At 50.9% G+C, this 25,794-nt stretch overlaps 1 protein-coding gene across 6 annotated transcripts; it reads left to right on the top strand.

The window, feature by feature from the left end:
• Capg (capping actin protein, gelsolin like) lies at window positions 1-25,051 on the top strand. Of its 6 annotated transcripts, none has more exons than XM_060383527.1 (11): window positions 1-15; window positions 6,934-6,995; window positions 17,478-17,514; window positions 17,668-17,840; window positions 17,940-18,094; window positions 18,291-18,458; window positions 20,094-20,243; window positions 20,615-20,707; window positions 21,197-21,329; window positions 23,558-23,646; window positions 24,861-25,051. In XM_060383527.1, exons 3-11 carry the CDS (start codon window positions 17,492-17,494, stop codon window positions 24,924-24,926), a joined length of 1,050 nt encoding a protein of 349 aa, XP_060239510.1. In that variant the 5' UTR covers window positions 1-15; window positions 6,934-6,995; window positions 17,478-17,491; the 3' UTR covers window positions 24,927-25,051. The 6 variants fall into 6 exon arrangements, with proteins under 6 accessions (XP_060239510.1, XP_021509737.1, XP_021509740.1 ...); XM_021654062.2 differs by lacking the exon at window positions 1-15 and adding an exon at window positions 5,630-5,810; XM_021654065.2 differs by lacking the exons at window positions 1-15; window positions 6,934-6,995 and adding an exon at window positions 10,594-10,650.
• The last annotated feature ends 743 nt before the right edge of the window (window positions 25,052-25,794 follow it).

The following is a 25,794-nucleotide window of genomic DNA, read 5'->3' as shown; positions in this document are numbered from 1 at the left end:
CACTGAAGGGCTCGGGTAAGTCCCTTCTTCAGCATCTCACAGGCTATTTGGGCAACCTGGGAAGTTAGGACAAGAGTTGTGGCACTTGGGTTGTGGGGAGAGGCCTTTGAGAGAGTGGATGCTTGGATCAGTGTCTTGGTTGTTGGCCCCTAGTAGCGTCTCATCCTGACGCCCAGGGTTAGAACCTCACATCTCTAGGATCTACATTCCGGGGACAAGGAAGGCTCAGGCCTCTCCTGGCCTTCTCCAGAGCCTTGCAAGCCATACAAGGTCCCGAACAAGCTCAAGCCCGCTTCAGGGTCTGGGCTGCAACTCCCTCCTGAACAAGGAGTCAGCCCAGGTGATGGAATCAAAATCAAGGGGGCGCAATATGTGCCTACTGTATGCCTACTGTGGGTCCTTGCCGGCACCCACCGCCCTCTCACCAGCAGCTTTTACTCCACGGCCAGCAGCCCCTCCCCGCAAGGAACGCCACCTGCCTGACTCCACTTCCGGAGGAAAAGATGGGACTCTAGGCCGCACCTCGCATCCCGCTGCCTGCTGGGATTTGTAGTTGGTGGGAGCGGGGCCGGCGCACGTGCGTGAGTGTGTGCGTGTGTTAAATGTGTCTTTCCTGTCCTGCAGCCCACTGCCTGCTGGGACTTGTAGTTCACAGGCTTTATGCTTGGAAGACCTTGGGGTCCAGTTCTGGACTTCCAGGGGCCCTGTTTGTGACCACTGGGTAAACTGAAGGACCAGATTCTGGGTCGAAGAAGCGCTATCAGGGGAATTCTCCGCCAGGGTTTAGTCTTTCTCCAGGAAGGGCTTATCCTGGAGACCCCGCCTGGCAAAAATGAATTAAGTCAAAGGTCTGGGGTCTTTTCTGTTCTGTGATCAATGGTATCCTGAAATAACGAGCAACCCTGTCCAGGACTGGTTGTACTCACAAGTTCATTATCTTATAGGATTGGTTGATAAATAGTAATTTCACAAATTTCTTAATTACTTTGCCAAGGAAGACTCTGATCAAGAAATTGGCAGGAGGGGTTGGGGATTTAGCTCAGTGGTAGAGCACTTGCCTAGCAAGCATAAGGCCCTGGGTTTGGTCCTCAGCCATGAAAAGAGAGAGGAGAAAGAGGAGAGAAGAGAAAGAAAAAGAGAGAGAGAAAGAAAGAAATTGGTGGGACAAACATTGCTCTTGAAGAACCATTGCTACCATCCTAGTCTTAAAAGCTGTGTAATAGTAAACACAAACTAGGTTCATTCCTGTTTATGATTAAACCTCTGTTTCTCAAAGATTGGGCTATGCCCCACCTGCAACCTTAACTATGAAGGGTTTTGTTCTAACTACAAATGCCTATTCCAGGAATGACAACCATGTCTGTAAAAGGAACGTTTATTTTCCTGAGGTACCACCACACCTGGACCTAAGCTTTTCTTTACCTGAAACTTGCTCTGTATACCAGGCTGGCCTTGAACTCAGATCTGCTTGCCTGCCTCCTGAATGTATTTGTATTTGGTGTATTTGTATTCCAGCCAGATCACACAGACCTAGAAGATCTTTGGATAAGATCTCTTGCCAGAACAGCCATGTTCTGAATTAAAATTCATCTACAACTTCCCCTGTTTAAGCTAAAAATTGTACAGAGTTTAACTTTACAAAAGAAACAACTACCAGTCCCACAAACTTATCAGTCCAAACGTCCTTACGAAGATCCCCTCAGCCACTGACGCAGTCCTGACCATCTGTCCTTCAGCAAATGTCCATTTCAGCATCCAGGTCTTCCAGCCCACCAGTCTGATGAACTCTCTATCCATTCAGCTGGTTTTTTAAGCTGTCTCCATGCAGGGATTTATGTTTTCTGTGTTGCTGTCTCTCTGTGTCTCCTCCCCAGCTCTGGGATGGCAGACACTCATTAGCTGGGGATTGGACTCAGGCCGCATGCTTGTACAGTAGCATTTTACTGAATGCTGGTCCACAGTTTGCTTTGAGAACCAAATAAATGGGTTTGTGTGAGGCTGGGGATACTTAATAAGCTGTAAAGCATGTGAGAGGTTCACACCAAAATCGGAGGTATGTATGCAGCCTGATGCTGGTGGGAGTCGCAGTGGGAGTCCTAGGTTGCCAAGACGTTGCTAGGTAGTATACGGAAAGGAGAGTACATACTATTTTCAGGTAAGGGTCTGCGACATCCAGGTATACTGTGATAGAAGAGGGGTGTGTGCATAGCCCAAACAACAGTGAGTCCTAATCTGCTAAATTATTCGCTTTGCTTGCCTACCTCCTTCCCAGCAGCAGGGTTCTCAGTCTGCACTGTGCCTCTGGATTGCAGTCAAAGGAGCCTGAAGAGAGTCTCCGAGGCTGGGCTTTCATTCACTGATGAAAACTAAGGCCCAGAGAGGGCCTCGTGTCAGGCTGCTCCTAGTGACTCCTGACTATAATCCTAGCACTAGGGAGGCTGAGTCAGGAGGATTACAGTGAATTTGAGGCCTGTCTGGGTAACAGTGTGACAGCTTGTCTCAAAAGAAAGAACTAAAAAGGGAGTTGGAGAGATGGCTCAGCAGTTTAGAGCTCTGGCTCTTTTGTAGAGGACCTGGATTCTAGTCCCAGCACCTCATGACAGCTCACAACTCTCTGTGAAAGTCCTTGGGGAGCTGATACCCTCTTCTGGCTTCTGCGGGAAGCAGGTAATGCACTGATATATGTGCATATAAAACACCACACGACATAAAAATTAAAAAAAGAACAATGAAAAGAATCTGGAGTGGTGGTGACTGCTGCAATCCCAGCACTTAGGGTGCTAAGGCAAAAGCAAGAGTTCAAGGTCATTCTCAGCTACAGAGAGAGAGTTCAAGGCCAGCCTGGGTTACATAACACTTGGTGTCAAAAAGGACAAAAACAGAGCCATGTGCAAAGTGGCTCAGCAGGTAAAATGTTTGTTGCACAAACATGAAAACATGAGTTGGATCCCTCCCACTCTTAACAGGCATCTCTGCTGCTCAGACTTGTAACACCGAAGTTGTGTGAAGAGGTGGCCAGCTTGCTAGCCAGACAGTCTAGCTAAATAGAGCTCCAAAAAGGTAGGGGCTGGAGAGCTCCTTCCATGGGAAGGAGCTTTTGCTGCTCTTGCAGAGGGTCAGGGTTTAGTTTCCAGAACCTACATCTACTTCTTGGCTCATGCCCTCAGTCACTCCAGTTCCAAGGGATCTGATGACCTCTTCTGACCTCCTCTGGCACTAGGTATGTATCTACTACACAGACATGCATGCAGGAAAACACTCATGCACATAAATAAAATATAATTCTGAAAATAATGGAGAAGCCGGGTGGTGGCGACGCACACCTTTAATTCCAGCACGTGGGAGGCAGAAGCAGGTGGATCTCTGTGAGTTTGAGGCCAACCTGGTCTACAGAGCTATTTCCAGGACAACCAGGGCTACAAGGAGAAACTCTATCTCAAACAACAACAACAAATAGAGACAATAGAAGACATGTGACATTGACCTTTTTTCCTCCATACACATGTGCCCACACACCTGCACATACATGAGCATACATTCACAACATAAACACATATATACACACTAAGTAAAAACCAAAACATAGTCTCCCCAAATATCTAGAGAACAGATTGGGTGTGATGGCACATTCCTGTCATCCCGGCACGTGGGAGGCAGAGACAGGACGGTCACTTCAGGTTCCCTGGAAAGACCTTGGATCAAAAGAGAAAAGAGGAGGGGATTGTCTAGGTAGATGACTCAGTGAGTGCCAGCTCGTCTGGGTCTTGGCATATCATTCTTTTGCAAAAAATGATTGCCTTGGAGTGAAACAAACAGAGATAGAGACAGACAGACAGAGAGAGAGAGACAGAGACACACAGAGAGAAGGACCAACAACAACAGCAAATTAACCCTCAAGACATCCCCCCCCAGCTCCTCAGGGTCACAGTGTGGCAGGAAGGTTAGGTCAACAGCAAATTAACCCTCAAGACATCCCCCCCCCCAGCTCCTCAGGGTCACAGTGTGGCAGGAAGGTTAGGTCTGTCCTTGCCTTACAAGAGAACAAGCTGTCTTGGTGATTATGGAGCGGGGCAGTTCTGTAACGTGGGAGTTCTGACCACCATCTGTTAAGACAGTCAATAAACGCTTCTGAGTGTTGGTCTTGCTTAGCATACATGAATGAGAGAAGCCAGAGCTGCATAAACAAACCCAGCACTGGGGATGAGGCAGGAAGATCACAAGTTCAAGGTCATCTAAGGCTGAATAGGGACTTCGGGTCAGCTTGAGCTGCTTAGGAACTTTTCTCAGAAATTGTAGTTATTTTAGTATTATCATCTCCTGAGTACTATGCTGGGTGCTGGCGTTGCAGGGAAGACGTGACATTGTCCCTGGGCCACATGTGCCAACAGCGTGGTGGGAGACCGCGGTAATCCGCTCTGTGACAGGACATTCTCTGGGGGCGGCATCTCGGAAGGGATGTGGGTTACATGGGTGTCGCAGCTGTGAAAACTAGAAAACAAAGCTGGGTGTGGTGGTGCATGTCTGTACCTCAGCGCTGAGCGGGCTGAAGAGGCAGGCTCTGTGGGTTCAAGGCTGGCCTACATACAACATTCCAGGCAGACACAGTGAGACCTAAAAAAAAAAAAAAAGCCACCACCAGCCCAGATAGGTCATTCCTAACCTTCCTCAGTGGGGTGTGACTGCTTGGGCTACCCAGCTAGCCAAGAAAAGAGTCGGGGTGTAAATTCTTTCAAACCCAGTCACTGGGCCTCAGGGAACCCGGACTCTGTTTGTCCTTTGCACAGTTGCTTCTCCAAACACAGAGCGGCTTTGTGGGATGAATCACGAGTGTGTCTGCGTGCTGTGCTCTGTAGCAGACACTGCTGGTCTGTTTGGTTTTGAATTAGAGAAGGGGAGAAGGATGCATTGAGGCAGGTCAGGCCAGCCTGCATTAAAGTCCGGGCTCCTTTCTGATCCTCCCCAAGAATTCACTGAAGTAGGAATAATGGTGAAGGATGTAACATGAAAGATCATGTTTGTTAAAAATTACACTTACTAATTTACTTGTGTGTGTGTGATCCTCCAAGTGCTGGGATCACAAGCATGCACGACCCGGTGTGTGTAGTGCGGGGGATCAAACCCAGGCTCCCTGAATGCTAAGCAAGCACTCCACCCAGTGAGGGGCATCCCTGGCCGGAGAGATCTCACTGAAGGCACCAAGTGCTAGCTGGGGGCGCCTTTAATCCCAGCATTCGGGAGGCGGGCAGTCCCATCTCTGAGTTTGAGGCCAGCCTGATCTACAGAGCAAGTTCCAGGACAGCCAGGGCTACACAGAGAAACAAACAACAAACAAACAAACAAACAAACACCAAGTACTGGTTGCTCCAGGGAACTGCAGAGGTTGGTACCCTAACGGAGAGTAAGGACCTATGCGTTGAATGGGAGTTGAAAGCTGCTCTCCTCGGCCCCGGTTTTCCCACAGTATGGTGAACTTTAGCTTTCCTGGCCCTGGGGTCCCTACCATGCCCCACCCTAGGTCTCTAGGGACGCAGTTGCCGGAAAGGAAGGGAACGCCCCCAGCCAGCCCCAGCCACTTAGTCCTTCTCGGTGACTCAGGAGGGGTGGAGGCGTGGTCGCCAGCAAATCAACTGTGTCTAGAGCCTCCGGAACCCCCTCGGGCAAGCAAGTCCAGCTCTGGGGGATAAATTCTCCGAGGTCCGCGGGGGCACTCTGGGGGTCCCCGGGGTGCCCGGTTCCTTGTCGCGCAACTTCCCAGGCTCCTAGGGGTGAAAGCTCGACTGGATTTATCCAAATCCAGGAGGCGCGATCAGGTGGGTAGAGCCTCCTGCAGAGCACTTTCCCGTTTTCGTGGGCCGAGCTTGCATCTGGGAGTTGTGGGTAGGGCAGAGCAGGAGCAGGGTGGGGTGGGTAACCACCCAGGGTCTTAAAAAGAAACAAGTCCCTTCTTTTTCTGTTATAACTTTTTGTTGGTCTGCTTCTTTGAACCGGTGTCTCAGGTAGCCCAGACTCCCTTAAACTCACTGCATAGCCAAAGATGAGGTCAAACCTGATTCTCCCGCCTTCACCTTCCAAGTGCTAGGACTATGGGTGTGAACCACCACACTTAAATTACCCATCGTCAGCGAGTCTTTCTTTCCCTTCTTTCTAAATTATGTGTATTCTGTGTGTCTGCTTGCGGGGGCTAGAACGGCATCAGATCTCCTGCAGCTAGACTCACGGGTGGTTGTGAGCGGCTTGATGTGGGGACTGGGAATTGACACTGGGTCCTCTGACCACTGAACCAGCCTCCAGCCTCAACAGTCTTTTTTTTTTTTTTTTTTTAAATAAATGTTTCTTCCCTGGGTGATAGGACCCTCTTATCACCAGCTCAAGTGTAGTGAACTGTGATTTTTCATCCATTTTTGTTCCCTGGTATGTACGTAGGGTCTCAACTGAGAGCCTGCTAGCTTCTACACTAGTACAGCCAGGACCCATGGATCTGAGCACTCACAGGGAGGGGGGTAGGGGAGAAGGGAGGAGAGGTGTTTCGGGGAGAGGGAGGGAACCCTTGGTTTAACTCTTTCCACAGCAGTGTAACCACTAAGCTTGGGAAGAAATGGGGATTGCTAGGGCCCTAGGAAGTTATTTCAGCCATGTTTACTGTCAGCGCTGACATGAATGGCAGACTGAAGAGAAACAGGGTCCTGATGCGGCTCAGCTGGTAAGGACACAAGCCTAAAGACCTGAATCTGATTCCCAGGATCCACACGACAGAAGAGAACCAGCTCCCATACTCTGTCCCCTGACCTCCACCCTGGAGCTGTAGGATGCACATGACACCCACACACACAATAAATAACAAATAAACAAATGTAATTTTTTAAAAACGAGTCAGATTTACTGAGCGTTAACTGTAACATCTTGTTTAGCCTTCACCTTTATCTGTGTGCCCAGCTTACAGATTGGACATAAGGAGGCTCCAAGAAGGTGAATCACGGACCTGAGCAAGTGCAGCGGTAAGTAGGAAGGGCACCTTCCACACACGCTCTGTATGTAGCCAAGGATGCCTCTGAACTTCTGCTCTTGCTGCCTCCACCTCCAAGTGCTGGGACTGTAGGCATGCCCCACCACTCCAGCTCGTAGACTCTCATGTCTCTTTCCACCATGTGGGTCCTGGGACTCGGACTCAGGTCTTCAGGCTTGGTGTTTTACCGGCTAACCCTTCTCCCTGGCCTTTATATCTTTACCCCAGGCTGTGATCCATTTCAGGGCTTCATGCTTGCTATTGGAGCACTCTAACTGAGATATGTCCCAGTCCTAAAAGTCTTCTTTGTTTTTCGAGACAGGATTTCTCTGTGTAGCCCTGGCTGTCCAGGGGCTCACAATGTAGACCAGGCTGGCCTCAAACTCATAGAGATCTGCCTGTCTCTGCTGAACGCTGAGATTAAAGGCGTGGGCCCCTACCATCCTGCTGAGGCCAACTCTTAACCTTTCTAGCAAGCTCTCTGCCCAGCTTGTGGTTCTGTCAGGGACAAGGCTTTGCTGTGATCTCTTGCTCAGACTACCCTAATTTTAAGGCTGTCATTTAGCCTTGGAGACACTGGATGCTTGCTATTATGAAAAAGGAAAATCCCTACCGTTCTATTTTACCAATGAAGACTCAGGAGCCAGATGCTGGGGTGAAAACCTCAGAGAGGCAGAGAAAGTAACCAGCTGATCTTCCTATTCAGCTCAAGTCCAGAAGGAAAAGGCCCAAAACCCAAAGCTAAAATTTTCTAGCTCAGCTGATGGCCCAGGAAAAAACAGGCCTGCCAGCTCAGCCAACAGCCCAGGAGGAGAAATCCAACAACTAAAAGCCCAAGAGCTGGAGAGCTAAAGCTAAGGAGCTGAAGAGCTCCTCCTTCTTTTCCAAGATGTCTTAAATACTCTTCTCTCCTAGTCCCTCCTTTCTGTTAATCCCTGTCAGCTGGTTTTTTGCTCCACCTCTTGACCTGTGTACAGAAAGCTCTTCAATTTAAGATGTGTGCTAGGGCTGAGCCACACCATAATCCCCTGTCTAAAATAAACAGAAAGTTCTTGGGTTAAAGGTGTGTATTAGGGCTGAACCACACCAAACAAACAGTTGGCAAGCTGGGGGTTCACAATGGGATCAAATATTCTACACAGATGCCAGCTAGAAGCTGTGTTTTCTTCATTGTTATTTTTTTTATGTGTGTGGGCATTTTGCCTGCATGTATGTCTATATGTCTGTATGCAGTGTGCATGCCTGGTGCTTGAGGAGACCAGAAGAGGGCATTCCATCCCCTGGGACTGGAGTTGCAGATAGTTGTGGCCCTACATGTGGATGCTGGAATGGAGCCTTAGTCTTCAGAAAGAACAGCCGTTGCTCTTAGCCACTGATCCATCCCTCAAGGTCCACAAACTGGGTTTTTAGAGAGAAGTTTTAATGGTTTGTTTTTTTTTGAGTTTTGTTTATTCATCATGTGTGTGTTCATGTCACAGCACATAGGGAGGCTAGAGTACAATTTTCTTTCTTTGTAAATCTCTTTAGATTTATTTTATTATCATTTTTTATTTGTGGATGTGTGCTAGGGTTTCTGTTGTGGTGATAAAACGCCATGATTGAAAGCAACCTGGGGAGGAAAGGGTTTATTTCATTTTACACTTCCAGGTAGTAGTTTACCACTGAGGGAAGCCAGGGCAGGATCCTGCAGGCGGGAGCTGATGCAGAGGCCATGGAGGAGCGCTGCTTACTGACTTGCTCCTTACAGCTTCTCAGCCTGCTTTCTTATAACACCCAGGACCACCTTGCTCAACTGTGGCACTGCCTACAGTGGGCTGGACCATCCCACATCAATCAGTAATCAAGGCAATACCCCACAGACTTCACTACAGACCAGTCTTTCGGAGACTTTTCTCAATTAGGATCCCTCTTCCCAGGTACATCTAGATTTGTGCTAAGTTGACGAAACTCAACATGTCTCTCTGTATATACAAATATGAATGCAGTGCTTTCTGAGGCCATAAGAGGGAGTCAGCTCTCCTAGAGCTAGAGTTGTAGGCCATTGTGAGGTCTCAGACACAGCTCCTAGGAACCAAACTCCAGTCTCCTGAAGAGCAGCCAGTGCTCTTGACCTCTGAGCCATCTCTACCATCCTGAAGGACATCTTAGGAATCTATTCTTTCCTTTACTGTAGGTTCTGGGGATTGAACTCTGGTCATCATTGTACAGCAAGTGCTTTTACCCCAGCAGACAGATATATCAGATGGCTTGATGGTCGGAATATCAGGAAGGTTTGCTTTTGGTCTTAACTACTAGGCCAAGGCCTTGATCTGAACATTAAGCCCTATCTGGAACCAACTATTGACCAACACTTTTCCCGGACAGGCCTGCCAGAGCCCCTGGGCATTGAGCCACCCAAGTGTGGCTGCCCACTGGGGACTTGCCCTCCTGGGCCTCACCCAGATTTTCATCTTTTTTCCTCTGGGGCAGTGGTTCTCAACCTGTGGGTTGCAACCCATTGACAAGGTTCTATCACTAAAAATATTTACATTATGATTCATTTCAGTAACAAAATTACAGTTATGAAGTGACAACAAAAATAATTTTAGGGCTGGGTGTCAGCACAACATGAGGAACTGTGTTAAAGGGTCACAGCATTAGGAAGGTTGAGAACCACTGCTTTAGGGATTCAGGAGGGAATGGGAGCCTCCTTGGCTCAGCCTCCTGCTTCCTATGTGGCTTTGGGCTGTGCCCCAGGGTCCTTCATGGGGCCAGCAACTTAGACCAGATTGATCATATATTATGGTCCTGTGACTGTGCAAAGGGAGAGGTTGATGCTTTGAGTCCAGCTTGAAACCATACTGTCTGTCTCTCTGTCTCTGTCTGTCTCGCTTGAGACATGGTTTTGTTCCATAATTCTGGCTGGCTTGATCGTGCTTATTAGCTTCTTCTTCTAGGATGTGAGAAAGGGTTCTAAACAGAGTCTCATGTACCCCAGGCTGGCTTTGAACTCTCTATGTAGCTGAGCGTGACTTTGAACATCTGATTCTCCAGTCTCTACTGGAGAGTGTTGATTTTACAGATGTGCCACTGCTGGCTGACCATTCTATTTCTATTGATGCTTCCTAGACCTCCAGTGTCCAGACTGTGACAGTGGACATCTGGTGAATGAGAGCGGCCTGAAGGGTGGGGAGTGGGTCTGTGGAGTCCTGGCTGTCCTGGAACTCAGAGGTCCACCTGCCTCTGCCTTCCGAGGGCTGGGATTAAAGGCATGCACCACTAGGGGGTAGTCTCTGAGACTCTGGTGCACGGAGAGCCTTCATATAATATGTCAAGGCACCTGACATGGTGCCTCTATACATGTAATCCTGAGGTTAGTCGGACTACGTGAGAGCTTGTCTCAAATACAAAATAAAACAAAACACCAAAATGAACCAACACACAAAACTTTGCTTCAAAAACAGCCTGGTCTACAGAGTGAGTTCCAGAACAGAAAAGCCCTGTCTTGAAAAACCAAAAAAAAAAAAAAAAAAAGTCAAATGTACTCAAGACAATGACTAGTCAGGGGGGAGAAAAAAAGTAGGGCCAATGACCCAACCCAGGAAATATGACTAACCAGCTGTGGCAGAGGCTGAGCCGACTCAGGCCAGATGCGCCTGCCTGGGCTGGTGAGTGGAATGGGGCTTTCCTTGCTAGTCTGACTTGAAATTGTTCAGAACCTGCCTTGCCTGAGGCCTCTGTGGTGAGACTGTGGTGGGCTCTAGCCTCACAGTGGCTGTCTGAGAAACAGCCTTCTCTAGGCATTGCTGAGTCTTGGAGCTTGCTTTCCTGAATCCTTAGACCTCAGAGCACTGAGCCTTCCTATGGGTGGGGCAGGTGGGTGGGACAGCCCAGTGGAGAAGAGGGAAGTAAGAAGCTAGGGTGGGGCAGGCTGAGAAGAGAGAAGAAAGGCCTGTGGAGAGGTAAAAGTGGGGGGAGGGGGGAGGTCCGTAGAGAGGGGCCAGCTGGGACTCTCTTGGGTGGACAGGTGAGGGCTGGCTGCTAAGGTCTGGGAACAGGCAGGAAGGATGTCCCCAGGCCTAAGTCAGGCACAGATCATTATCTGCCTGCAGTTTTGCAGCTGCCGAGGCTGAGTGGGCCGTGGTGGGGTGGGATGTGTTCCAGCTGCAGGGGAGGAGCTAGGAGGGTCTGGGCTCATCCTGGTCTGTAGGAAGTGGTGTCAGACTTCCTGAGGGATCCCAGAGGCCTGTCAGGAGGTGAACTCAGATCTGACAGCGCCAGTCCCCAAGATAGCACTGTCCTAGCCTAGACAACTGGCCTGGAGGGAGTTGAGAAGGAGCGAGGTAGGTCCAGCTACGTGAAGGGCATTCAGCCAGCCTCCAGCAGAGGGTCCTCAGGGAACGGTGTGGAAGGAGTTGAAGGGAGAATCTGGGGTGCAAGGAGCAGGATCTGCTTTGGTGTGTGGGGAAAGTACTGTCCTGCGGGTCCAGGGCTATGCTCCACTTCTGAGGGGCATAGGTCACAGTCCAGCAAGTCCTGTGCTTTCTTGTGTTGACACCCCATTTCCTCCTTAGGGCTGGTGCTATTTCAGTTCATGCTAACGGGGCAGATAGGGACTGTGAGGGGAAGTGACCTGTTGAGAATCAGGGTCCAAGAGGGCAAAAGCAGCTTTGGTTTTCCTTGGTCCTGGCTCACTGCTGCACAATTGGGTCATATGGGGTCAAGCATTTTGTGAAGGTGGGAGCGATCCCCACCTGTAACCCCCGGCGTGTCCTTAAAGATAATCTGAGGTTAGCCAGCAGGGCACACGTCTTCCCCCAACACCCTTTTGCCCCTGTCTTTCTGCCTAAGGCTGCTGCAGGCTGTGCCTGGATGTGAGACCCTAGGCTTCCGTGTCATCTAGTCCGAAACAAGCACAACCTTTGGGCACAGTCGGGGTGTCCAAAGGTCTAGAGGCAAACCCTAGTTCCTGCTCCAAAGGTGCCTCATGGTCTCAGGGAGAGAGTCTCTAAAACTCATCACACTGTGCCTTGGGGGGAGTGGGGGCTAGAAGAGGTGGCCATCGGCGATGCGCTTCAGTGGGGCAGTGCTTCCTAGCTGTGCCCCACGGCCCTGGGTCAGTTCCCAGAATGCCTCCCACTCCCAAAGGAAGAGAGAGGAGAGGCTGCCTGTAAAGTGGTGAGTTCCCGCCACCAGAAGCATCCAAGAAAAGAGGGCTGAAACTACAGAAGTTACTGTGAGGACTATCTAAACACCAAGGCTCCTTTTTTTTTAGACACAGGGTTTCTCTGTGTATCCCTCCTGGCTGTTCTAGAACTCTCTTTGTAGAACAGGTTGGCTTTGAACTTGAAGAGATGCACCTCCAGAGTGCTGGGATTTTAAAGTCATCACACCCAGCACTAAGGCTCCTTCTAATGCTAGTCTGTGCTTACGTGACAGTCTTACATGGAGGAAGTTGGTCTGCGGTTTCATGGGATGTGATGGCTCCCCGCTTCCCTGAGCCTTCTAGGTAGGCCACAGGCACAGACTGTTCTTCATCTCTGTGCTTCCCTCCAGTGCAGATCTTGAATGAGCGGAAGGGAATAGACTGTCATGGATGCTTGTGACGGGGGATCAGGGCACACCTGCTGCTGTTGACACAGAGGGCGGGGTGTGCGCCGAGCCTGCAAGCCGAGGCTGCTGGGACAGGGCTGGGGAGGCTCCCACAAGAGCTGAGGCTGCAGAGTGGTCTGCTCTCCCAGGCATCTGGGGTTGATGTGTACCCACAGGGATGGAGGCGTGGGGACACAAGGACACAAGAGCTGAAGACCCTTCTCCAGGAAAGCCTGAACACAGGCAGGACCCCAACCTGCACCGGTGCGGGCGGGTTTTAGCTGGACTACGGCGTTCCCCCATGCACTCCTGTCCCGGTCTCTACCCTTGGGGGTGGGAATTAAACTCTGATCCTCATGCATCCTAGGCAAGCACTGTGCCACTGAGCTATGGCCCTGGCCCTCTTTCTACTTTTTGTCTTGAGATTGGCATTATGCACAGGCAGGCCTTAAACACACTCTGCAGCCCAGGCTGGACTTGAACTTCTAATACATCTGCCTCCGTTTACCAATTAGTTGAGATTATAGGTTTGTACCAGCCTGCCTGGCTCTGTCGGGAGTTTTAAAAGCCTTCCTCTCTGTCACAGTCCCCGTGCATCAGGTGTTGGTGGAATCAAGCTGTTCTCATAGCCCCCACTGCACTACGCGGATCACTGTGAACATCCGTGAACATCCGGCCTGTGGAGGCAGCCTCCTGACCTGTGCCCTGATGCTCTTAAACCTTAGGGCTGGGCACGCAGCTGGTGGCAGAGTTCCACCGAGCATGCACATGGCCCTGGGTTTGATTCCTAGCTTTGCATAAGCTGAATCTGGGGGTGCATGCTGGTGATGCAGCACGGGGGTAGGGGGTGAGGGAGTGAGCTCAGGAGGATCAGAAGCTCAAGGTCAGCCTTGGTTACCTAGTGAGTTCAAGGCCGGCATAGGCTATAAGGGACCCTGTCCCAAAAGAAAATTAGATAAAAGAAAAACAAAACAACAACAACAACAACAACAAAAATATTCCCTTTCTTATACTATAAGGATGGCTACCACAGGACCATCTCTGTAGGTACAGGAACCCCATCGCTATAGGTACAGGAACCAGGGCCCTGCAGTGTGGGAGAAAGACTAGTCTCTACACCCAGTGCAGTGTGAGCAAACAAGGAGCTAGGTGAGGGTCAGTGCATGGAAAATTACTAAAGAAAGCGCCAGCGGGGAGGGAGGTTCTGTCAAACTAACCTAACAGGATTCTTGCTGAAGATAGTCAGATGATCAGACATGTGGGGCATGGTGCCAGCCGAGGAACCAGATCTGGGATGATGGGATATGGATCACAGGGGCTTGCAGCTGAACTGATTTTTCAAGGGTCTTTGGCTGAAACTGGATTGTGCCAGGAGGTACTTAGAAAGGCCTAGGTTCAGATGGGGTGATGGAGTTTAGCGGGAGTCTTTGCACTTTTGGAAGGTGCCAGGCTATTTTGACATTTATTTATTTAGTTGTATGTATATGTATGTGTGCACATGCCATGCTGTGCATGCAGAGGTCAGAGGTCAACTCTCCGGTGTCAGTTTTCCTTCTGTCCTGTGGTTCTTGAAGATGGAACTCAAGACATTAGACTTGTCAGCAAGCACCTTTGCCAATGGAGCCACCTTACCCATGCTGAAGAGGTGGTTCTAATGAGCATCTATGGTCATGAGGGAGGAGACAGCTAACCCCCCTCATCAGAACCCCATGGTGGCTTGGAGTGGAGGGCACCTGATTCTGAGTCATACCGGCTTCTCAATTTGGTAACAGAACTACTGAGAACAGTTCTGAAGTGATGGGCTCAGTCTGTCTCATTCCTGGCTTGGGTTTGGAGCAGGCTATTCATCAGTTCCGATCTGAGTCACAGCCTGGGCTGCCCACAGCAGGGCATGTGGACACATGCCCATGGAGTTTGTGGGGCGCAGAGAATCCTCAGTTCCCTTCTCCCTGGGGAAGTGTCATGCTGGAAAAAAAAAAATGCCTTCCTCTGTTTGGGAGGTTGGTAATGAAAAGGAAAGTGGTCATTACCCTGGCATCCACATCTTTCACCACGGCCCTGCCTCCTCCCATTTCCTACTCAGACTCAGCACTCAGGGCTGACCCAGCTACCCTTCAGAGGGTCTCCTCTGTGCTCCTGCAGCTCCAGGCCACAGGATCTGCTTGGTGCTTTTGTGTAGTGTTTGTCCCCTGTACCTCCACCCCCACAGAGTCCCACAAGACACCTCTTCCCAAAACTACTTGGGTGGAAGCATGCACTAAATTAAGTGCTGATATTCTCTGTCTTTTAAGTCTTACAACAACAAACAAACAAACAAAACCTGGGGTCTGAGACTTGGCTTTGTGGGTGCTTGCTGCTCGGGCTGGCTGGCTGACTCTGATCTCCAGAACTCAGATGGTGAAAGGGAAAGCCAAATCTTCCGTATTAACATTGTTAGTTAGTGGAGCATGCACATATATGTACTTCAGTACATATTTCGAGGTCTAAAAAGAAACCAGCTACCGATGGGAACAAATGAAAGGGGTGATGTTGTTAGGACTGTATTTTTCTGAGATTAAAAAAACACCATGGTGTATTAACAACAACAAAACCCAAAAGCTTTGCATTCTCCCTTTATTACAATATCTTTTACCCAAGAATTATTTTCTCTACTGATTTACAAAAGAAAGATGGCGTTCTCATTCTGGACCTGGAAGATGCTGAGAGATGTACAGGACAGCTAGTTCCCAGAATGAGAAGGATGACGTCGCGAGAAGGTTTTGTTTTTAGTAGACTTAAAGACTAAAGAAACCTGCTTAAGGGCCCCACCCCCTTCTCTCTCCGGATCCCTGGCTGGCCTGGGACACTGTAGACCAGGCTGGCCTTGAATTAGCAGAGATCTGCCTGCCACTGCTTTTGAGTGCCGGGGTTCAAGGCCCCCAGTTCTGTCCTCACAGGGTCTCGTGGTTCCCAAGCTGTCCTCAGATTCTTTGAAGAGGACCTGGACTTCCTGCCTCCGCCTTTCAAGTGCCAGGGTTACCTACATGCATCATGGCTGCTCAGCAGTGCTGGGGACTGAACCCAGGACTCCCTGCATGCTAGGCAAGCACTCTGCCAACGGTGCCGCATCTCCGGCCTTCCTCTGCTCTTAAATTGTTAAGATTTTTATGATTTTTTTATTTTAGTGTGTGTGGGTGGTTTTGCCTGCATGTATGCCTGTGTACCGTGAGCATGCGGTGCCCTTGGAGGCCAGAAAGGCGTCGTTTAGTCCCCTAAAACTGGAGTATAGGTAGTTGTCTGCTGTGTGCGTGCTGGGAACTGAACTCAGACCCTCGGCAAGAGTAACACATGCTCTTACTGCTGAGCCATCTCTGTAGCCCCAGCTGGCTCCGTTTTTGTTGGTTTGTTTATTCTAAATCAGGAGTGGATGTAAAATTTTGCTAAATGCTTTCTATATATACATTGATAGGATTATGCATAAAGACATGTAAAAATCATATAAGCTTGTTAAGATGGTATATTATATTGGTTCAGATGTATTATATAAGTTCAGATGTTGAGCTAACTTTACATTCTCCACACAAGCCTCATTTGGTCATTAGGTTTTGTAGTTTTATGGGTTTTGTTGTTGTTTGTTTTTGTTTTTTTGAGACAGGGTCTCTCTGTGTAGCCCTAGCTGTCGAGGAACTCTCTCTGTAGACCAGGCTGGCCTCAAACTTAGAGATCCGCCTGCCTCTGCCTCCTGAGTGCTGGATTAAAGATGTGTGTTATAATGCAAGAAGAGCCACACAACCACTCTGACTTCAGTCTCAGTCACATATGGATGGGATGCAACACCCCAAAACCCTGAGACCGGTCATGGCCAAGGATACAAAAAGGAACTCGGGAGCCTAACTGGGACATCAACCCATTTTCCATAGTCAGTGCAGAACCCACAATTAGCTCATGGGCGCGGGGGGGGGGGGGAGGTGAGGTGAAACGGTAGTGAGCTTTGACTTACGTTATTTTGCTAATAAGCAGCTCTAGCTAACCTTGAAAGTGCGCCTGGCAGTTGGGGCCAGCTGTGCTTACAGCTGGGGAATTGCTGGGAACAACAGGCCACAGAGTATGCTGAACATAAACATAGTTTTTGGTCAACCTTATGCAGAGATTCTTTTATGTCAGCAACAAGTTGAGACGATGTGGCTGGTGGGCCTGAAACAAAGATGGCTATACTTACGCCCAAAGGACCAGGCCTCAGCAGTGTGCACCACCACATCCTTAATTTAAAATTTTTATTTTGTAAATCTCTCTGTGTGGTGTTTGTGCATGCTTGCATGTGTGTGCACATTCGTGTGGAGGGGCCACAGTGATGTCAGGCCTGCTCCTATCACTCTCTCGCCTTGTTCATTGAGGCGGGTTCTCTTAGTCAAACCCAGAGCTTGCTGATGTGGCTGGATTTGCTCTTGCTTTGGGGAGTCTCCTGTCTCTGCCCTCTGAGGCTGGAATTACCTGTGGGCAGCCCACCCAACGTCTATGGGACTCTGAGGATTCAAACTCTGGTCCTCACATTTGCCATGTAAGCGCTTTAACCGCCGAGTGTCATCTTAACCCCACGTCATCCTCAGCTGCTTACAGCCTAGGCGAGGACAACCCAGTCTGCATAAGACCCTACGGTCAAGGGCTGGAGAGATGACGCAGAGGTTAAGAGATCCAGTTCCCAGCAACCACATGGTGGCTCATGACCATCTGTAATGAGGTCTGGTGCCCTCTTCTGGTGTGCAGGTGTACATGTAGATAGATTACTCAAAATAAATAAATAAAACCTTAACAACAACAACAAAAACAAAAACAGAAGGAGAATACTTGACCAGCTAACGTTTTCCCAGATCAACAGAGAGCTCTTTGTACCGACCCTTGTGATAATCATGGCTTCTCTTTTCAGGTCTGAAAAACAGCATGTACACACCCATCCCACAGAGGTAGGCAGTGTGCCCCACTGTCTGTGCTCTCTTCCCACCTTCGCTTCCCCAGGTTGCTCTTCCCTCCTGCCTGCTCTCACTGAGCCCAGACCTCAGTCTCAGGCCTGCACAGCCTCCGTGTTCGAGCCCACTGGCAACCATTTCTTCCCACAGTGGCTCTCCGTTCCCAGCCTCGGTCCAACACCCAGGCCTACACATATGGCGTGTGGAGAAGCTGAAGCCGGTGCCCATAGCACCAGAGAACCATGGCATCTTCTTCTCTGGGGATTCCTACCTAGTGCTTCACAATGGCCCGGAAGAGGCCTCCCACCTGCACCTCTGGATAGGTAAAGGGGTTGGAATGGTGTCTCCGTGGGTTTGTCCAGGCAGGGATGGAGGTTGCAGGGGTCTCGGGGACCTCGCCCATCACCTCCCATTCACGGTAGGCCAGCAGTCATCCCGAGATGAGCAGGGGGCCTGTGCCGTGCTGGCCGTGCACCTCAACAGCCTGCTTGGGGAGCGGCCCGTGCAGCACCGTGAGGTCCAGGGAAATGAGTCCGACCTCTTCATGAGCTACTTCCCACGCGGCCTCAAGTACCGGGTAAGCCCCACCCCAAACCCTCACTCCCATGCTTTCTCTCAGAGCCACCTCACGTTTCTGGCTGGCTTTTGTCCTGTGGCAGGCCTGGGCACACTTGGGGATTGGTCTTCACCTTGTTGTGTCTCCCAGAGCGCGGTGAACGGCAGGGGCCCTGGGTTGCCTGTGAGGCCGCTCAAGCCAGTCTTCTGGCCTGCAGGAAGGCGGTGTGGAGTCCGCCTTTCACAAGACAACCTCGGGGGCTGCCCCAGCAGCCATCAGGAAGCTCTACCAGGTTAAGGGGAAGAAGAACATCCGTGCCACCGAGAGGGCGCTGAGCTGGGACAGCTTCAACACCGGGGACTGCTTCATCCTGGACCTGGGTCAGGTGGGTGGATGGCTATGATGACAGGCTGGGGGGCTGGGGAGGAGGGAGAAGAGCTGAGAAGCGAGGATGGACTGTTCTGGCGAGCTGTCCTGTCCGAGAGAAGACAGCCCCGCCTAGCCAGCCCTTAGAGCTCCGCAGGGGTTGTTGCCCGGCCACACACTGCCATGCTCTCCTCAGATGCTCCAGCCTCGTACAAACGGTGCTCTCATATCTGCACAGAGCTTGTGTGCTTCCTGCCATACGGTTTCAGCCATGTCCGACCTGTGGTCCTTGGTTACATGTAGCCCAGGGTATATTCTGTTAAGTGTGGCTTAACAGAAAGTCTTAACGTTTTGAAAAACAAGTTTAGGTTTTTTGGAAAAAAGGTTTTTTTTGTAATTTTATTACATTAAAAAAATATACGTGCTGGGTGTGGTGGCACACACCTTTAGTCCCAGCACTCTGGAGGCAGAGGCAGGCAGATCTCTGTGAGTTCAAGGCCAGCCTGGTCTATAGAGTGAGTCCAGGGCATTGGGGGTGGGGGGGATGTACATGTGAATTCGGATACCAGCGGAGGCCAGTGAGAGGCACTGGAGTTGGGGTTACAGGCAATTGCAAACTGCCCAGTGTGGGTGCTCAGAACAGAACTCAGGTCCCCGACTAAGTCAGCTCTTAAGTCCCAGGAGATAATTTTTTTTGTTTTTGTTTTTCAAGACAGGGTTTCTTGCTGGGCATGGTGGCACACACTTGTAATCCCAGCACTCGGGAGGCAGAGGCAGGCGGATCTCTGAGTTTGAGGCCAGCCTGTCTACAAAGTGAGTCCCAGACATTCAAAGCTATACAGAGAAACCTTCTCTCAAAAAACCAAAATAAATAAATAGATAGATTGATAAAGGGATGGATGGATGACAGGGTTTCTCTGTATAGCCTGGCTGTCCTGGACTCGTTTGTAGACCAGGCTGGCTTCAAAGTCACAGAGTTCTGCCTGCCTCTGCCTCCCTGAGTGCTGGGATTACAGGCATACACCACCACACCTGGCCCCAGGAAATAATTTATAAACAAGATACGAAAAAAGCATAAATATATGCTAGTGAGTGATGTGGAGGGAAAACGGGCGATGTGGAGGGAAAACAGGCAATGTAGAGATGGCACAGGGCAAGAAGGGCTCTTTAAACTTATTGTTCTTTTGGACTTATGTGCATGGGTGTTTTGCCTGCATGCATATATGGGCACCACATGCCCTTGAAATTCAGAAGAGGGCATTGGATCCCCTGAAACTGGAGCTATAGGTGGTTGTGAGCCATCTTGTGTCCGCTGGGAATTGAACCCGGGTCCTCTGGAAGAGCCACAGGTCCTCTTAACCCCTGAGCCCAGGAAGCAGTGTTGTGGCATTTTTGTCCTTGCCTTCCTCAAAGGCCATGGTAGAAAAGCCCCTGGCTTCTTGGGATTTTGTTGTTTAGCCCTGGCTGTCCTGAAACCCACTATACAGACCAGGCCTCAAATACACAGACATGCACCTGCCTCTGCCTCTTGAGTACTGGGATCAAAGGCATGTGTCACCACATCAGGCATGCTGGCCCTGCCCCTGGGGATGGTTTTTCAGCGGGGGGTGGGGCGGGACAGAAGCTGTGGTGAGCCTATCTGGCTTCTTTGCAGAACATCTTTGCCTGGTGTGGTGGAAAATCCAACATTCTGGAGCGCAACAAGGCGAGGGACCTGGCCCTGGCCATCAGGGACAGCGAGCGGCAGGGCAAGGCCCAGGTGGAAATCATCACCGATGGGGAGGAGCCGGCCGAGATGATTCAGGTTGGGGATGGTGGCCTGTGCAGCTGGGAGCTGTGGTGTGACTGTGGCCAAGAGAGACAGTGATAAGCTGGGAGCATGAAGGTGGTTGACAGAGGGCAACGGGGTGCAGGGGGAGGGGGGAAGGAAGGGGAAAGGATTGGGGGACCTACCTGGGGCCTTACTCGGCCCTGTGACTCACGTGTGGAGTGTCTTTGTGTGATGGGGATAAGAGGTTCCTCTGGGTGGGTTCGGCCTTGGGGGAAGGAGGCTGTCTGGGGGGTGGGCTGGGCCTGCCACTTCCCTATACCTTAGTGCAGGTCACAGGTGGCCCTGCACGTGGTGACTTGGAAAATTTGGGTACAGAACCCCAGTAATCCCGTCTGGCTCTGCAGGTTCTGGGCCCTAAGCCTCCTCTGAAGGAGGGCAACCCTGAGGAAGACATCACAGCGGACCAGACCAACGCCCAGGCTGCAGCCCTGTACAAGGTGAGCATTGCAGGCCTGCTGGGGATAGCCTGGCATGGGATCCTGGCAGAGCATCTGTGGCAGGGTCATGGGCCTGAAGGGAGGGGGTGCTGCGGGAAGGCTGGTCCAGGAATGAGGTAGGTCTGTGGGGTTTGGAGGAGAGCTGGGCGGGAAAAAGCAGATGTCTGCTCTCTGAGGATGGTATTCACTTCCAGCTTCTTGGTGAAGGCCGGAGGCTAATACTGAGACTGTCTTGATTTGAACCTCATGCACTTGCTTCTAGTGTGGAATTCACCTCCTTCCCTAGGGGACTGCAGTGATAGACAAGAGCAGTCCAGTCTGGAATTGCTTTTGGGGTAGGCAGGGGGGAGAAGGGGGAGGTTCTAATTGCCTGTTTCTTGGGACTGTTGGAAAATACAACTAGGGAGGGCCTGGGTAAGCCATTCCTTCATTAAAGGTGAGGGCCAGAGTGTACGTGTGTGTCACACTGGGAACTGTACTTTTCTCCAGGTCTCTGATGCCACTGGACAGATGAATCTGACCAAGGTGGCTGACTCCAGCCCCTTTGCCTCTGAACTGCTGATTCCAGATGACTGCTTTGTTCTGGACAACGGGCTCTGTGGCAAAATCTACATCTGGAAGGGTATGTGTGGCTCCTCTGTGCGAGGCTTAGAGGCCCGCAGCTGTGGTGTGGGGACCCTGCAGCCGCCTTAGGCACTCCAGCCTGAGGGCCCGGCAGCTGCCCTGACCCAGCAGGCCGGGCCATTTTAAAAACCTCAGCCGATCTCAGAACTCCCAGGGTCCATTCAGTGCATGGCTAGGCCCTTCCCAGATTCACCAGGTCTGGGTTGGAGCCTGGGCATGTGCCTGTGCGCCATGTGTTATTTAACTGTAGTAGACATAAAGGTTTGATGGGCTCAGCGGGAGCTTTATGCAGAGGGTAAACGTGTAGGCCATGTTTTTCCAAGAGATTGTACTGGCAGGGGAAAGGCTGCTGTGTGCAGGAGCCTGGCTGCTTGCTGTGACCACGGAAGGCTGGGACAGCATGACCCTGGGAGCCTGCTTGCTGTTGCTGGTTCCCGGGAAGGTCTGGGCAGTCTGATCCTTCAGCTGAGGTTCTGGTTTTTTTTTGTTGTTCCTTTGTTTAGATTTGCTTTATTTATTTATTTTTTTTTTATTTTTGTGTGCATACGCATGTGCTCTGTCTCACATACATGCCTGTGGGTACCATGGAGGCCAGAGGAGGCTGTCAGATCCCTTGGAGCTGAAGTTAAAAGTGGTTATGAGCCTCCTGATGTAGGTGTGGGAACTTGACTCTGGTCCTTTGCAAGGGCGGCGAGGGCTGTTAACCACCTGAGCCTTCTTTCCAGCCCTTTCCATTTGTTTTTTAAGACAAGGTCTTGTGTAGCCCAGGCTTGCTTCTGACCTGTTAGCCAACGATGGCTTCGAAGTCCTGATCCTCCTGCCTCCGTCTGTGAAGGAGGCATGCACCACCATGCTCTACCGTGCCTGATTTTCCCTGGTGCTAGGGATGGAACCCAGGGCATGCCAGGTAGATTCTCTACCAACTGAGCTACATCCCTTGCCCTGGGGCTGCCTCTTCCTTCCTGCAGGGGCACCATACGGCATGGAGCCGAGGAGGCTAAGATTCCAGAGGTCTGTGAGAGGGTCCCAAGAGAGCAATCATTAGAGAAGAAGAACCTGTGGGACAGGAAGCTTGGGAGGGAGGATGACAAGCGTCCATGGCTGCTAGAACAGTGGGTTAGTTACAGAGGAAGGACACATCTGTGTCCTTCATAGCTCACAGGACTCTAACAGTGGCCAGAGAACTGACTGCCATGCATGGCTCTGTTTCCTTGTCTAAATGCCTGAGCTTGAAGCACAGTTGGTGTCCAAAGGACTGCAGCCTAAGTGGGTGGATTCCGTGCAGCCTTCGGTTTTATAAGCATTTTCTCAGCGGGCGTGTTGGCTCTCGGCCTGTGGGAGTCTGTTCGCCTGTATAAGAAATTGTACTCCATGTCCTATTTAGTCTCACTCGAAAAGATTTTATAAGAGGACAGTGGTATCTGTGACCTGTGCACGCACACACAAAAGGTGAGGAGCCCCAGAGCAGGAGAGGCCCTGGCTCTAGAGTTTTTCTTTTTCTTTATGTGTATTTATGTGTGTTTTTCTTGCATGCATGTCTGTGAACCATGTGTGTGCAGTGTCCTCAGAAGACAGCTTTGGATCCTCGGGAACTGGAATTTCAGATGGTTGAGTGCCATGTGGGTGATGGGAATCAAACTCAGGTCCTCTGCAAGAGGAAGCAAGAGCTCCAAACCACTGAGCCATTGCCCCTGCCCTCTGGCGTTGCAGTTTGATGCCTAGGAGGAAGCTCATCCTTCCTAAAAGAGCTTGATCAGGGCCAGAAGATCCTGCTGATCCAGGCAGAAGAGATATTTTGTTTATTATTTGCTTATTTAATCTTAGCTTAACGGCCAACTTTCTGGGAAAGGTATCAATGTGGCTTTCTTCATACCCCAAGGAGCCCCTCAGCGTTCTTGGGTACTGTGGGTACATTTGTTTTAAGAACTGTGTTCTGTGGGCCCCTTAGGTTTCCTCAAGAAAAATGGGGAGGGGACTAGAGTGCCCCCATCCCCCAGTGCCTCATGCAGCCCAGGCTGACTTTGAACTCTCTGCAGCTGAAGATATGTAGAGGACCTTGAAGTTCTCATCCTCCTGCCTCCACTCCTGAGTACCAGAGCGGAGCTTGCAGGTGGTTTTCTGTGGTGCTGGCGACAGAAGGCAGAGCTTCAGGAACGCCTGGCAAGCCCTTTCCAGTCAGGCCCACTCATCCTGTTCTCATTCTGAGATCACATTCCTATGTCCCAGGGCGAAAAGCTAATGAGAAGGAACGGCAGGCAGCTCTCCAAGTGGCTGATGGCTTCATCTCTCGGATGAAATATTCGCCAAACACTCAGGTGAGGATGCGCCCCACCTCTCGTCCTGGGACCCGACTCCCCAAGTTCTAGGATTGTAGGTGTGTGCCACCACACCCAGCACCAGGCTTTGTGCGTGACGAGCATGCACCCTACCAATTGAGCTACGTACTCAGCTCCCGTCCCCCCTCTTAAGATTTGAGACAGGGTTTCTCTTTGTAGCCTTGGTTGTCCTGGACTCACCTTATAGACCAGGCTGGCCTCAAACTCACCTGCCTCCGCCTCCCAGAGTTCTGGGATCACAGGCGTGCACCACCATGCCCGGCTTCTCCCTTCCCTTTTTGAGACAGTGTCTCACTCCACTTTCCAGATTAGCTTAGAATTCACTCTGCGTCCCTGTCTGACCTTAAACTCACAACTCTCCTGCCTCAGCCTCTCAAGTGCTGAGATTACAGGCGTGAGTCACCACGTCCTGCTCAGAAGTCACCTGTGGTATATGGCTGATGTCTAATTGGTGGCGCCTGCCAAACAGGTCAGCCCAGACCTTGAAGCAGCAGCGGTTTCCTCAGCCTGCGTCCTGGGATCTCAGCTCTCATCTCTGTCTTCTCAGGACTGGCCTAGACCGCTTGCACCCTCTCCCCTGGTATTGCAGGGCTCTTGTCTTCTTCAATGAGCGAAGTTAGTCAGACAGTCTGAGCAGAAGTTTATTTAGCAAAGTCAAGCAAAGGGACACTCCAAAGAGAGCGTGGAGGGCCCTGCGTTTGGTGGGGGGACTGCCCACGTGGTTCTACACTGTGGATACTGAAGACGGTCTTATGAGAATTTGTGAGGTGGGTCGTCTGCTCACGGGGGACAGTTGTCTTCCCTCCTAAACCACGGCAGATGAGATATCTCTTTAGAGTGTTTCTTCCCATAATCCTCTAGGAGACCTCACAAGTGTGAATGTGTGTGGAGGGGTATCTAGTGATATTAGTGAGCATAGGTCATCTGAAGGTTTGGACTTGTTGGGTGATGGCATGCCAGGGGAAATGCCCCAGCACCTTAGGCTCCTGTGTAGCAGGACAGCCTAACGTGGGCCTGACAGGACTATTTAACCACAGAGGAGGGTCTCTCAGGGGACACGCCGGCAAGGTGTTGCTGTGGGTTCCCTTGGTTACGGCCTGTCTGGCTCCTCACCATCACTGCAATCCTTTGCCCTCTCCCTCCTCAGCAGCAGAGGTGGGCAGCCCGAGAGCCAGGCTTTTCTCCCATTGCAGGTGGAGATCCTGCCCCAGGGCCGAGAGAGCCTCATCTTCAAGCAATTCTTCAAGGACTGGAAGTGAGGGTGGGCGGCCCAATCCCTGCCCTCCCGCCTCCCCCCACCCTTGTTCCCCACTGGCTGCTGAGTCAGCACAGAGGTGCCCTCTGGGTGCTCAGTAAAGAAGACACATTCCGTTCTGCTCTCTTCCCTGGCTTGCCCTGGCCTGATTTTTGTCCCACTTGTTCACTTGAGTTCACCCCCATGCTGGGGTTTGAGGAGATCATGGGTGACAACTCCGAAGCTTCCGGGAGCCCAGTCCTGCCTCTGCATGACCAGGACTCCCAGTGGAGCTGCCGTCCGCCCCCACCATGCTCAGAAGAACCGATAGGAGGTGGCACAGTGCCAGGCCTCAGCATCGCTTTCAGGCCAGGGGTTAGTCCAAGTCTCACATTCCCAGTGGGGACGAGGCTGTGGCTGTGACTTGGGATAGATTTCTGCGCAAGCCAGCATTTCCTCAGATGCTGCAACAACCTGCCAGGCAGTTTAAAGGGTTACAACTCACCCATTGACAGAAGTGTACAGCCCTAGAACACTGTGCGTGTGGCATGTGGACATGTGTGTGTGTGGTGTGTGGACACGTGTGTGTGTGTGTGTGGCATGGTGTCTCTGTGTGTATGGTGTGTGAAAAGCACCAGTCTATGATAGAGAGGCCCTGCTTCTGATCCTTGGTAGTTCTCCCTCGTCACAGCCCTACTTCTGTTTCTTGTTAATGGCGGTGGTATGGAGTACCAAAGAGGGCAGAGCGCATGTGCTGGGAGAAGAGGTTTGGAATCCCAACACTTAAGGGGTAGAGGCAGGAGGATCATGAACTCAAGCCTTTGCTACACAGTGAGTTCAAGGTCAGCATAGGCTACATGAGACCCTATCTCAACAAGCTAGAGAGGAGTCAG

Source organism: Meriones unguiculatus, chromosome 5, assembly GCF_030254825.1.
Source record: "Meriones unguiculatus strain TT.TT164.6M chromosome 5, Bangor_MerUng_6.1, whole genome shotgun sequence".
Taxonomy (NCBI): Eukaryota; Metazoa; Chordata; class Mammalia; order Rodentia; family Muridae; genus Meriones; species Meriones unguiculatus.
The sequence above is the reverse complement of the archived record's forward strand: the minus strand, read 5'-3'. Positions and strand labels throughout refer to the sequence as shown.